This window comes from Ornithorhynchus anatinus, chromosome X1 (genome assembly GCF_004115215.2).
Source record: "Ornithorhynchus anatinus isolate Pmale09 chromosome X1, mOrnAna1.pri.v4, whole genome shotgun sequence".
Classification (NCBI taxonomy): domain Eukaryota; kingdom Metazoa; phylum Chordata; class Mammalia; order Monotremata; family Ornithorhynchidae; genus Ornithorhynchus; species Ornithorhynchus anatinus.
This window is the reverse complement of record NC_041749.1, coordinates 34,550,804-34,564,654: the sequence shown is the minus strand read 5'-3', so window position 1 is coordinate 34,564,654 and position 13,851 is coordinate 34,550,804. Positions and strand designations below refer to the sequence as shown.

The 13,851-nt window shown below is 53.1% G+C and overlaps 1 protein-coding gene across 2 annotated transcripts in view; it reads right to left on the bottom strand.

The window, feature by feature from the left end:
* Window positions 1-10,341, bottom strand: part of TBC1D9B (TBC1 domain family member 9B) — a 43,053-nt gene extending 32,712 nt beyond the window's left edge. For both annotated transcript variants that reach the window (XM_029050392.2, XM_029050393.2), the window contains exons 1-3: window positions 10,181-10,341; window positions 5,759-5,869; window positions 1,866-1,984 (exon numbers count right to left, since the gene is read on the bottom strand). In XM_029050392.2, coding sequence (XP_028906225.1) covers window positions 1,866-1,984; window positions 5,759-5,869; window positions 10,181-10,298 — 348 coding nt within the window. In that variant the 5' untranslated portion in view covers window positions 10,299-10,341. The remainder of the gene's footprint in view (window positions 1-1,865; window positions 1,985-5,758; window positions 5,870-10,180) is intronic.
* Window positions 10,342-13,851: the final 3,510 nt, after the last annotated feature.

Genomic DNA, 13,851 nt, shown 5'->3' with positions numbered 1-13,851 from the left:
CCTCTCCCAGTCGAGTCGCTTCCCAAGTCAACCGGGGTCTTGGCTCCGGCTTGCTCTCTCTGCCTGTCAGCCAACGCGTGTGCGGTGAGGGTTTTAGTGGGGAGTTTTTCGGGGAGTTTTATCATCTTGTCTCATGACCTTTCCCTGAGCTACGATATTTACTCACATAAACGTCCCTTTTCTTTGTAGCTCAAAACCATGGGCGGGGGGAGGAGCAGCTTTATGTGGGGAATGAGTTTAGGCGGTGAGGGGGGACAGGAGGGAAAAAAAAAGGAGGTGGAAAAGGTGGGGAGAAGGAAAGTAGAGTAAAAGGGCGCTTGATACAGCATCTCATATTTCTATTGCCTTATCTTAGTAGGTGCTCGATGAATGATTTTATTTGCTATTGTTTTTATGAGATGTTCATCCCTTTGATTCTATTTATGGCTATTGATTTTGTCTGTCTCCCCCGATTAGACTATAAGCCCGTCAAAGGGCAGGGACTGTCTCTATCTGTTGCCGATTTGTCCATTCCAAGCGCTTAGTACAGTGCTCTGCACATAGTAAGCGCTCAATAAATACTATCGAACGAATGGATGAATTACGGTAACTTCCTCTCCCCTTCTCCTCTTCTTTCCTCAGGTGGACGCTCCGTGAATTGAGCCGGTATCCACCTACAGCTCTCCCGTCTTCCGACCCTCTATTCTTCCCACCCCAAAGCCAGGGGACTTTTCGGTGCGGAAGCCCCTCGCCTCGAACTTGGGTCGGCGGCTTTCGCACGTTCGGTTCCTTCTTCACCTAGGCCCGCGTGCGTCGCTGCCGTTGCTTACAAAAATAAGCTTTTATTTCCTACTCCAAAATGGGAGGAAATTCTGTGGTGGGCCAATTAGGTGACTAAATATGGTAGTGAAGGAAACCTGGCAACGGATATTTTAGAACCTCAGCAGGTCTCTAGGCGGACCTCAGTTCTCAGATTAAGAGGAAGGGGGAAAGGCAGAGAAAGGAACGTATCGTCATAATAGCCACTGGAGCAGGAGGAATAGCTTCGTCAGTGGTATTTCTTGTGGTCGTCCTGAGTGCAGAGAACTGTGCTAAACCCTTCAAAGAGTATAGTACCCTGAAGATGGAAACGACAAGATGATCAGCGGATACCTTGTGCATATTTGTATATATTATTTCTCTATTTATTTTGTTAATGATGTGCATATATCTATGATTCTATTTATCTTGATGATATTGACGCCAGACAACTTGTTTTGTTGTCTTTCTCCCCCGTTTAGATTGCGAGCCCGTTGTTGGGCAGGTATTATCTCTATCTGTTGCCGAATTGTACATTCCAAGCGCTTAGTAATTAATGTTGGTATTTGTTACCATGTGCAGAGCTCTGTTCCAAGCACTGGGGTAGATACAGGGTAATCAGGTTGTCCCACGTGAGGCTCACAGTCTTAATCCCCATTTTCCAGATGAGGTAACTGAGGCACAGAGAAGTTAAGTGACTTGCCCACAGTCCCACAGCTGACAGGTGGCAGAGCCGGAATTCGATCCCATGACCTCTGACTCCCAAGCCCGGGCTCTTTCCACTGAGCCACACTGCTTCTCTACGGTGCTCTGCACATAGTAAGCGCTCAATAAATACAACTGAATGAATGAATGCCTTTTTTTTTTTTTAATTTGATCCAGGTGGGGAAAAGGTAATGGATGCAAAAATGGTTTAGATTAGCCATAAAGTGGGAGTCCAATCTGTTAATCTGCAATAATCATAATAATTTGTACATACAAAACTGACAGTAGCCTAGCCAAAGGCCCAAGCAAGCACCCCCTCCCTACAGAGATGTCAGAGCAATTGGGAGGCCCCAAATATTTGCAAGGAAGCATGTGTCTCTTACATGAATCTTGCCCTTGACGAAGGTAGTAATGTCTTCCTCATTCTCAAAGATGGACAGAGTCTGTAGCAAATTATTCTCCAGCCATTCCCAGTGTTTTGTGATCTCCTTACGGGAAGAACCTGAAGAAGTTTGAGGAAAGAGAGGGTCAGAAAACCATCTACACTCCAATCTCTGGTCAAGCTTACATCAGGCAAAAGGAAAAAAAAAAATGGAGACTTGTTTGGAGAGACAAAGATTATAATCTCACGTCGTGGAACCGCTTTAAGATGTTGGGAAAGCTTAAGAGTCCTATTTTTCACCAAGTGCAAGGAAAATCTTCAATGGCTTAATTATTCTAATAGTGCAAACTGGCTGTCTATATTTAGGAGTTTACCCTCATGACTTCAAGCACCAAACAAATGTGATTAATAAGATCAGAAAATTCTTCAAAAAATAACATAGTTTAAATCACCGCGTCTCTACCGCATTCTCCCCAAATGCCTGAGATAGCTCTCATTGTATTTCCAAATAAGTTGATGCCCTTCAAAGACCAACAAGTCCTCTTCACTTTGCCAGGTTAGAGTTAGGATAAAATAACATTTTTTCCCCCTTTATTCACGGCTGGGTACCCAAGTTTCTAGATAATCTGATGACTTTACGCCTACATCCCCCATCTAATCCTCATTATGCCTCCGGTCTGAAAGCCCATTATGGGCAGGGAATGTGTCTGATAATTTTGGGGCACTGTACTCTCCGAAGCATTTAGGACAGTGCTCTGCACATAGTAAGTGCTCAATACCGCTGACTGATTGATTACACCTGTATATAACATGTCAGAGGAAGGGCCTACACTTTGTTATTTATCGTGTCTTAACTAGATTACTGTGCAAAGGAACCTGGCTCCGCCACTTGTCCGTTCTTTCACCTTGGTCAGGTCACTTCACTTCTCCGTGCCTCAGTTCCCTCAGCTGTAAAATGGGGATGAAGACTGGGAGTCCAATGTGGGACACGGACTGTGTCTGACCTGATAACCCTGGATCTAACCCAGTGCTTCGTAGAGTGCTTGGGGCATAGTAAGCACTTAACAAATACCAGAAAAAAACCCATAAGGCAACCCGCCACAGGTGTCATTACTCTTCACCATCTGCAGCGCGGCGGCAAAGAAGGGGCTAGCATTTTTGCCATCTGGCTTCATACTTCTCACGGAACTGTTTGAGATTTTCTCTGCGGATCAATTCATGCCGAGAGAAGAGGGTGTGACACCTCTGGCGATGGCAGGGCCACAGACGCTGATGATGGAAACTAACGCTGGGAAGGTGAAACATGGACCTCAACTGCAACTCGTTTCTCCTGTACTGAGGCAGAAGAGTTGGCCGGGAAAGTGGGGCTCCAACCCGAAACCGGAGCTACACAGAGTCTGTCCGCTCCCCCTACACAAACAAATTCTAGGTCCAACTCCAAGTGCTGGAGTTTCAATGACAGGGAAAGGATGCAAAAAAACCAACAACCAAGTCACACGGCGGCAAATACCCTCCATTCATCCCCTTCATCTGTTTAAGAACTACGGAACCCACAAAGGCAAATCTCTCTAGGCGGTGGGTAGTGGCTTGGAAGTTGCTAGACCCATCCAGGAGAACAAAGCGTCAGAGGAAAGGAAATCATTGAGCTTATGCATGTGTTTCTTAGGCTGGCCAGTAGAATATAATAATAATAATAATAGCATTTGTTAAGCACTTACTATGTGCCACATAATGATGGTATTCTAAGCGCTGGGGTAGATACAATAATAATAATGTTGGTCTTTGTTAAGCGCTTACTACGTGCCAACCACTGTTCTAAGCGCTGGGGTGGATACAAGGTAATCAGGTTGTCCCACGGAGGGCTCACAGTCTTCATCCCCATTTTCCAGATGAGGGAACTGAGGCACAGAGAAGTGACTTGCCCAAGGTCACACGGCTGACAAGCGGCGGAGCCGGGATTAGAACCCGTGACCTCTGACTCCCAAGCCCGGGCTCTTTCCATTGAGCCACGCTGCTTCTCTAGATGGCAGGTGCTTTAAACAATTTGCATTACGTGTGGGATACTTTCTGCTCTCAAGATTTGCAGGGTGCCATCTCCCTTCTGGGAGTTCCCACTATTTTTTTTAAAGGTATTTTTGTTAAGAGCTTCTGTGTGTCAGGCACCGTTCTAAGCGCTGGGGTAGATGCAAGCTAATCAGGTTGGACCCGGTCCGTGTCCCACGTGGGGCTCACGGTCTTAATCCCCACTTTCAGATGCGGTAACTGAAGCTTAGAGAAGTGAAGTGACTTGCCCAAGGTCACCCAGCAGACAGGAGGCAGAGGCGGGATTGGAACCCAGGTCCTTCTGACTCCCAGGCCCAGGCTCTGTCCGCTAGGTCCCGCTGCTTCCGGGCCAATCCTCGATTTGTCCCCTGATGCCCGGGTTGAACAATTCTGGACGCTGCCCTGGGGAAGACTTCCTTTTCTCCTGACCAAACGGTAAACGGTCGGAAAATGATTTCAGCAGCTATCGGTCACTAAACTTTGCCAACTCTAATTATTTTGATTTTCTTACCTGAAGGACGAAATACTCAGGAAATGAACACTACAACATAGGATCGTGGAAACGTAGGGCTGAGGCAGTTGTAGTGTTATAGCAAGCTCAGCCGCAACGAAGAAAAGAAGAGAAGCAGTGTGGCCTAGTGGACGGAGCGTGGGCCCGGGAGTCAGAAGGGCCTAGATTCTAATCCCGGCTCTGCTACTTGTCTGCCGTGTGACCTCGGGCCAGTCACTTCACTTCTTTGCCTCAGTTACGGCATCTGTAAAACGGGGACTAAGGCGGCGAGCCCCACGTGGGACGTGGACTGTGTCCAACCTGCTTAGCTTGGGTCAACCCCAGTGCTTAGCGCACATAGTAAAAGCTTAATAAATACCATCAAAAAAAAAAAAAAAAGCAAAAGGGAAGAGCGGGCTTGCGAGTTAGGTCCTTCCCTTCCTGATGCGGTCTGTTTACAGTCTCCGGAGAAATGGGAAAATCTTCTTCCATCTTAAGGAAGCGGGGGCAAATCCGTGTTTAAAACAAAGAGCCAGGGACCAAGGAAACAGATGGATGACTCAGAGACTGAGATCATGAGTCGAAGCATCAGTATCTTAGAAGAGCCAGGAATCTCACATCTCGGTGAAGAAAAGAGTAGAAGGCAGCCGCCCGACTGGGGACTTCGGGGAGGGGGCACGCAGGCAAACAGACCCCCAAACTCTAGCTCCAAGAGCCCCCCAGTCTAGGGGCTCCCTTAAAACGAATCTAGGCTCAGCTCCCAGGTTTAATCCTGAAAGCTTTCTCAGTTTTAATGAGAAAGACAGCCCCGGTTCGGGGAAGGGCTGGGAAGGGCCAACTGGCACTGGATTCTACAGGGCCATTCGGAGGGGCCGACCAGGAGACCTGGAAAAGAAAGCCGGGACAGAAAGGAAGGAGGAAGGACAACAGACTGAAGCTAAACCCGGAAATGAATCCCGAACGGTCACGGAGACGACCTGTACTTTTCGAGTTTCCCCGAGAACTCTTCTCGTGACATTTTCCAGCCAGATGGATGTAAATTTCTAGATGTGTCGCTGCGGAAGAATAGGACCTGCCAACGTCCCCGGCCTGGCGGCTCTATGCTGTCGCGGGCCTTTTATTTCCCTATTAAATTCCCCTCTTTATTACATTAGGTCATTCTTTTACACGAACTCTTCACTTTCACCTCGATTTCCTTCTCATTAGCCCTAGCCCGGAGGATCCCGAGGGACTCTCGAAAAGAAGACTCTTCTCTTGGCGTCCAAGTCCAAAGCGGGGCTTACCCAGGAGAGGATTGAAACAAGAGGGCGGGCTAAAAATCCAAAGGCCAGAAGCGCGTAAAACTTCGACGCAGTACTCACCACAGGCAACGGTCCAGTAGATCTGGGAGTCTTGGGTCTGGTGGAGGATCCGGTACGGGGCCACTCGGGCGCTGGAATCCAGAACTACATCCAGAGTGCCAACTAGGAGACCTGGAGAAGAAAGCCGAGAGGAAGCGCTGGGACCGTCTGGAGCCGTTTGGGTCCATCTGTACCCCCGAGGGGCTACTTAGTGACCCAAGGATCGATCCGACTCTACGTCGATCAACCGACCATTCATTCGATCGGGTTTATTGGGCGCTTACCGTGTGCAGACCACCGTACTAAGCGCTTGGAAAGTAGAATTCGACCAATCAATCCTAATGATAAATGTGGTATTGGTTAAGCACCGGGCTGGGCACTCTACTGAGCGCTGGGGTGGATACAAGCAAATCAGGCTGGTCGCAGTCCCTGTCCCACCTGGGGCTCCCGGTCTCAATCCCCATTTTTACAGACGAGATAGCTGAGCCGCAGAGGAATAATAATAATAATAATGATAATAATGATAATGCCGGTATTTGTTAAGCGCTTACTATGTGCCGAGCACCCTTCTAACCGCTGGGGTAGATACAGGGTGATCGGGTTGTCCCACGTGAGGCTCACAGTTAATCCCCATTTTACAGACGAGGTAACTGAGGCCCAGAGAAGTGAAGTGACTTGCCCACGGTCCCACAGCTGCCAAGTGGCAGAGCCGGGATTCGGCCTCATGACCTCTGACTCCCAAGCCCGGGCTCTTTCCACTGAGCCACGCTGCTTCTCCTTTACTGAGCACCTACCACGTGCAGCATATCTGAGCGCTTACTACGTGACCCGCCCAAGGTCACACAGCAGACAAGGGGCAGAGCCGGCATTAGAACCCACAACCTCCTGACTCCCAGGCCCACGGTCTAACCACTACACCACGCTGCTTCTCCTTTACCGAGCGCCTACCCCGTGCAACGTATCTGAGCGCTTACTACGGGCGGAGCACCGGCCTGAGCGCTTGGGAGAGCGCGCCACGACGGAATTAGCGGACACGTTCCCCGTGCGCGAGTCTAGAGCTCAACATCATCGACGGGTTTACGGGCAGAGCACTTTACAGGTGCTTGGAAACATACAACAGACGTAAGAGTCAACCTCTAAAAAGCTTACCATCTAATGACGTGAAAGTTGTCGATTTATTTTTACAATAAAGAACCCATTCCAGTGAAATCCAAAAGCGATTAAAACAGATCGGTCAGGGCACAGCTACACGACTGCTAAAGGGGTCGACGGGGGAGACGTGATTAGAATTTGGGGTTTAAGAGGGAAGGCTTCCGGCCACAGAGCCGACGGGGCAATTTCACAGCGTTGCCTGGTGGCTAGAGCCCGGGCCTGGGAGTCGGAAGGATTTCATTCAATAATAGTTCATTCAATAGTATTTATTGAGCGCTTACTATGTGCAGAGCACCGTACTAAGCGCTTGGAACGGACAAATCGGCAACAGATAGAGACGGTCGCTGCCCACTGACGGGCTAACGGTCCAATCGGGGTGTGGGTTCCAATCCCAGCTCCGCCGCCTGTCTGTTGTACGGCCTTGGGCGAGTCACGTAACTTCTCTGCGGGCCTCAGTCACCTCATCTCTAAAATGGGGATTAAGTCCGCGAGTCCCATGCGGGACCGGGATTGCGTCCGACGTGATTACCTTGAATCCACCAGGACGGTGCCTGGCGCGTAGTAAGCGCCTTACAAATCCCACTGAAAAAAAGTTCACAACATACGTGGACACGATCGTCGCGCGGTAAAACGCTTCCGCTACGAAGCCGCATTCCTCCGAAATGAACCCCAAGTCCCCTGCGAACCGGACCCGGCAATCGCTTCGCTCGGCCACGGGCCGCGGCCCGCCACGCGGCGAAAATGGGACTCACAGGCTACCCGGCATCCAAACCCGAACCGAAACGGGATGCCGATCCAATGGAATCCGTAAGGAGAACTGGGGACGGCAGAACGCCAACCCGCCGGTGTGCAATGGGTCCGAGAGCTGCCCGGGTTTTATCTCATTTTTTTCCGGGGAAAGGCCTAGGAGGTTCACAACGCTGAGATAATCACGTTGGGATTTGTTAAGCGCTGACTATGTGCAGAGCCCTGTTCTAAGCGCTGGGGGAGACACAGGGGAATCAGGTTGCCCCACGTGAGGCTCACAGTCTTCATCCCCATTTTACAGAGGAGGGAACTGAGGCCCAGAGAAGTGAAGTGACCGGCCCAAAGTCACACAGCTGACAAGTGGCAGAGCCGAGATGAACCTCAAAGACCTGGGAGAGATGCACAGCGCTGAGATGAACCTCAAGCCCCAGGACCGTTCCACCTCCAAGACGCCAACTCTCCTTTAGTTAGGGGAGGGGGCATCAGACGCCGCGGAGGACACGATCCTTCCCAAATGCAACTTCCGGCAGCCTCCAAGCCGGCGATAAAATCTGACAGGAAGGCAGATCGCGCCGCCCGGGAGAGCGCGCCGGGGGGATGGATTCCGGGAGAAGGAAGGGAACGATACCCTTTAAAGTCCGACAGACTCAACAAGCCGGGGCCCCATCCAAACGGCGCAGAAGATGGAGATGGAATAATAATAATAATAATAATGATGTTGGTATTTGTTAAGCGCTTACTATGTGCCGAGCACTGTTCTAAGCGCTGGGGTAGACCTAGGGGAATGAGGTTGTCCCACGTGGGGCTCACGGTCTTCATTCCCATTTTACAGAGGAGGGAACTGAGGCACAGAGAAGTGAAGTGACTCGCCCACAGTCACCCAGCCGACAAGTGGCAGAGCTGGGATTCGAACTCATGAGCCCTGACTCCAAAGCCCGTGCTCTTTCCACTGAGCCACGCTGCTTCTCAAATGGAAGCCGCCAAGGGGAGGAGCCAGCCGCTCCCTTCCCACAGTAAATATCGCCGCCTGCTTTAAACTCACGGCCTCGGGACTCTCTCTCCCTCTCTGCGCCCGACGCCGTACTGAACACCGGGTTACGCAGAAGCTGATCAGTCCGGACGCAGTCCGGGTCCCACGCGGGGCTCCCGGTTTTAATCCCCATTTTACGGACGAGGGAAGCGAGGCCCAGAGAAGTGAAGTAACACGCCCAAGTTCGCACGGCAGGCAGGGTAGGGATTAAAACCCAGGGCCGACCCCCCACCCCCACCCCGGGCCCGGCCATTATCCGCTAGGCCAGGCCGCTTTTCTCGCAAAATAAAACCCCGCAAGGCCCTTGTACTTGTGCCCTCAGTGGAAAGAGCCCGGGCTTGGGAGTCCGAGGTCATGGGTTCGAATCCCGGCTCTGCCCCCCGTCAGCTGTGTGACCGCGGGCAAGTCGCTTCACTTCTCGGTGCCTCGGTGACCTCGTCCGTACTTCTCTGTGCCTCGGTTACCTCATCTGTAAAATGGGGATTAACTGTGAGCCTCACGTGGGACGACCTGATTCCCCTGTATCTACTCCAGCGCTTAGAATGGCGCTCTGCACATAGTAAGCGCTCAAATACCAACATTATTATTATTATTATTAATAATGTCTGTCCCCCCCTCACCCTCCACCAAACTGTAAACCATACTGTGCTCTCCCAAGAACTTTCTACAATGCTCTGCACATAGTAAGCGCTCAACAAATACCAACATAATTATTATTATTGTTATTAATAATGTCTGTACCCTCCACCAAACTGCAAACCATACTGTGCTCTCCCAAGAACTTTCTACAATGCTCTGCACATAGTAAGCGCTCAGCAGATACCGACATCATTATTATTATTATTGTTATTAATAATGTCTGTCCCCCCGACCCTCCACCAAACTGTAAACCATACTGTGCTCTCCCAAGAACTTGCTACAGTGCTCTGCACACAGTAAGCGCTCAGCAGATGCCGACATTCTTATTATTGTTATTATTATCAATACCAAACTGCAAACTATACTGTGCTCTCCCAAGAACTTTCTACGACGCTCTGTACACTGTAAGCGCTCAGTAAGTACGACCGATCGATTCAGCACCCTGGCCCCCCAGGCTCCGTTCCGTTGGGGATAACGGGGCGCCCTGTGCCCAACGGGTAGACCCGCCCTACCCCTGCCCCCCGGGGCTCTTTTCAATGGGGGGGGGGGGTCTATGGGATGCCCTGTGCCCAAGCAGTAGGCCTCCCCCGGGCTCTCTCCCGTTCATCCCTTGGTTCGATCGCATTTCCCGCGCCCTTACGGTGTGCACGGCATCGCACTAAGCGCTCTGCACCTACACCCGGGCACCAGATCCCGGGGGAGGGGGATGTACGGGGTTCCCCGTGCCGGGGGCGGACCCACCCTGCGGCTGGCAGAGCTGCTCCTCCTCCCCCCCCCGCCGGACTGGTGCCCCCTTCTCCGGGGCGACACGCTGTGCTCAACGCTGCGCGGCCGGGACCCCCCACCCCCCCCCCATCCCGGGGGTGGAGGCTGACCTGTGAGCCCCCCGCCCTTGCCGTGGCCCCGGCGGCGCTGCAGCAGGAAGAAGGGGTTGGCCCGCTCCGTCACCCACAGCGCGTTGGCCACCAGCACCTCCTCCGGGCCCAGCCACATCCTGAGCCCCCCACGCCGGAGCCCCCCGGAGCCCCCCGGAGCCCCACGGCGCAAGGGACACCGAGCCGCGCCCTCTGCCGGCGGCCCGCGGGAGGCCCCGCCCACCCGCCGGTTCCACCAATCAGGACTCGGGGACGCGCCGCGGCCCCGCCCGCACGCCGTGCCGGCCAATCAGGGCTCGGCTTCGCGCCACGGCTCCCCCCCGCCCACCGGGGGACCGGCCCAATAGGGGCCGTCGGACACGGAGGGCCTCGCCCGCGGGCGGTCGCGGTCATACGGGTTCTCGACCCACGCGGAGGCCCCGCCCACTCGCCGGTTCGGCCAATCAGGGATCGAGGACGCGCCAGGGCCCCGCCCACGTAGGGGAGCGGCCAATCAGGGATCGAGATCACGCCGAGGCTCCCCCCCCCGCCCACCGGGGGATCGGCCAATGAGGGCCGTCGGACACACACCCCGCCACGCCCGCGGGCGGTCGCGGTCATACGGGTTCTCGACCCACGCGGAGGCCCCGCCCACTCGCCGGTTCGGCCAATCAGGGATCGAGGACGCGCCAGGGCCCCGCCCACGTAGGGGACCGGCCAATGAGGGCCGTCGGACACACCCCGGCCCTGCCCGCGGACGGTCGCGGTCATACGGGTTCTCGACCACGCGGAGGCTCCGCCCACAAGCCGGCTCGGCCAATCAGGGCTCGAGATCACTCCAAGGCCCCGCCCACTAAGGGGACCGGCCAATCAGGGCTCGAGATCACGCCACGGCCCTGCCCGCCCACCGGGGGACCGGCCAATGCGGGCCATGGGCCACGCAGGGCCACGCCCACAGACGATCGCGGTCATACGAGGCCTCGCCCGCGGGGAGGCCCCGCCCACACGCCGGCTCGGCCAATCAGGGCTCGAGATCAAGTCATGGCCCCGCCCACCCGGAGTGCCGGCCAATCAGGGCCCTCGCCCACACACGGTCACGCCCACTCACGGTCCCGACCAATCAGGGCCTTCGCCCACACACGGCCCCGCCCACACATGCCCCCCCCCAGACTCTGTCCATCCGGGACACGCCACCACTGGGCATTCATTCATTCATCCATCCATCCATCCATTCATTCATTCATTCACTCATTCATTCATTCATTCAATTTGGTTTTATTATTAATAATAATAATGTTGGTATGTGTTAAGCGCTCACTATGTGCCTAACACTGTTCTAAGCGCTGGGGCAGGTACAGGGTAATGAGGTGGTCCCACGTGGGGCTCCCAAGCTCAAAATCCCCATTTTACCGATGAGGTGATAATAATAATAATAATAATAATAATAATAATAATAATAATAATAATAATAATAATAATGCATGTTAAGTGCTTACTATGCGCCTAACACTGTTCTAAGCACTGGGGCAGGTACAGGGTAATGAGGTGGTCCCACGTGGGGCTCCCAAGCTCAAAATCCCCATTTTACCGATGAGGTGATAATAATAATAATAATAATAATAATAATGATGATGCATGTTAAGTGCTTACTATGCGCCTAGCACTGTTCTAAGCGCTGGAGCAAGTACAGGGTAATGAGGTGGTCCCACGGGCGGCTTGCAGGCTTAAAATCCCCATTTTACAGATGAGATAATAATAATAATAATAATGATAATAATAATAATAATAATAATGGTATGGGGTAAGCGCTTACTATGTGCCCAACACTGTTCTAAGCGCTGGGGGTAGGTACAGGGGAATGAGGTGGTCCCACGGGGGGCTCGTGGCTGAAAATCCCCAATTTACAGATGAGGTGATAATAATAACGATAATAAAAATAATTATGGTATATGTTAAGTGCTTACTCTGTGCCTAACACTGTTCTAAGCGCTGGGGGTAGGTACGGGGGAATGAGGTGGTCCCACGGGGGGCTCGCCGGCCTAAAAATCCCCATTTTACAGATGAGGCCTCTGAGGCCCAGAGAAGTCGAACGACTTACCCGAGGTCACCCAGCAGACGGGCGGCGGGGGCGGGATTGGAACCCACGACCTCTGACTCCCCAGCCCGGACCCTTTCCACTGAGCCACGCGGCTTCAATCTTTAGGCCAGAAGATTCTTTCGGGACGAAGATGATCACCGAGGTGATCTTCTAATTAGGTCGGTTCTAATTCTAGCCGGCTAGCATACGTAATGATAATAATAATGACGACGTTGGTATTTGTTGAGCGCTTACTACGTGCCGAGCGCTGTTCTAAGCGCTGGGGTAGATACAGGGTGATCGGGTTGTCCCACCTGGGTCTCACGGTCTTAATCCCCATTTTACAGATGAGGGAACTGAGGCACAGAGAAGTGACTCGCCCACAGTCACACAGCTGACAAGTGGCAGAGCCGGGATTCGAACTCATGACCTCTGACTCCCAAGCCCGGGCTCTTTCCACTGAGCCAGGCTGCTTCTCGTCCGCCCGGCCTCCCACACATCCCCTCCCCGACCTCCCAGATGCGTCTTATTTCAGGGGCGGGAAATGCGAGGATCACGGTGCGACCGGCTGTGGCATCGAAACACCCGCTCCCCGCGTTAGCTTTCCTCCCTCTTAATTCTTCGAAGCCCCACTGAGAGCTCGCCTCCTCCAAGAGGCCTTCCCAGACCGAGCTCCCCCTTCTCCCCTTGGCAGCTGGGTGACCGTGGGCAAGTAATAATGTAATGTTGGTATCTGTTAAGCGCCTACTATGTGCCGAGCACTGTTCCGAGCGCCGGGGGAGACACAGGGGAATCAGGTTGGCCCACGTGGGGCTGGCGGTCTTCATCCCCATTTTACAGACGAGGGAACTGAGGCACCGAGGAGTTAAGTGACTGGCCCGAAGTCACCCAGCTGACAAGTGGCAGAGCCGGGGTTCGAACCCATGACCTCGGACTCCAGAGCCCGTGCTCTTTCCAGTGAGCCACGCTGCTTCTCTGGGCCTCGGTTCCCTCATCTGTAAAATGGGGGTGAAGACCGTGAGCCTCACGTGGGACAACTTGATTGCCCGGTATCTCCCCCCGGCGCTTAGAACGGTGCTCTGCACGTAGTAAGCGCTTAACAAATACCAACGTTATTATTACTCCCCCTCTACCTCCCCTTCACCTCCCCTCGGCTAAGCCCACTTTTCCTCCCTTCCCCTCAGCACTGTGCTCGTCCGCTCAATTGTATATATTTTTTATTACCCTATTTGTTTTGTTAATGAGATGTACATCCCCTCCATTCTATTTATTTGCTATTGTTTCAATGAGATGTTCACCCCCTTGGTTCTATTTATTGCTATCGTCTTTGTCCGTCTCCCCCGACTGATAATAATAACGTTGGCATCTGTTAAGCGCTTACCGTGTGCCGAGCACCGTTCTAAGCGCTGGGGTGGACGCAGGGGAATCGGGATGTCCCACGTGGGGGGGGGTCACGGTCTTCATCCCCGTTTTCCCGATGAGGGAACTGAGGCCCAGAGAAGTGAAGTGACTTGCCCACGGTCACACAGCTAAGTGGCAGATCTGGGATTCGAACTCATGACCTCTGACTCCGAAGCCCGGGCTCTTTCCACTGAGCCACGCCGCTTCTCTGAGC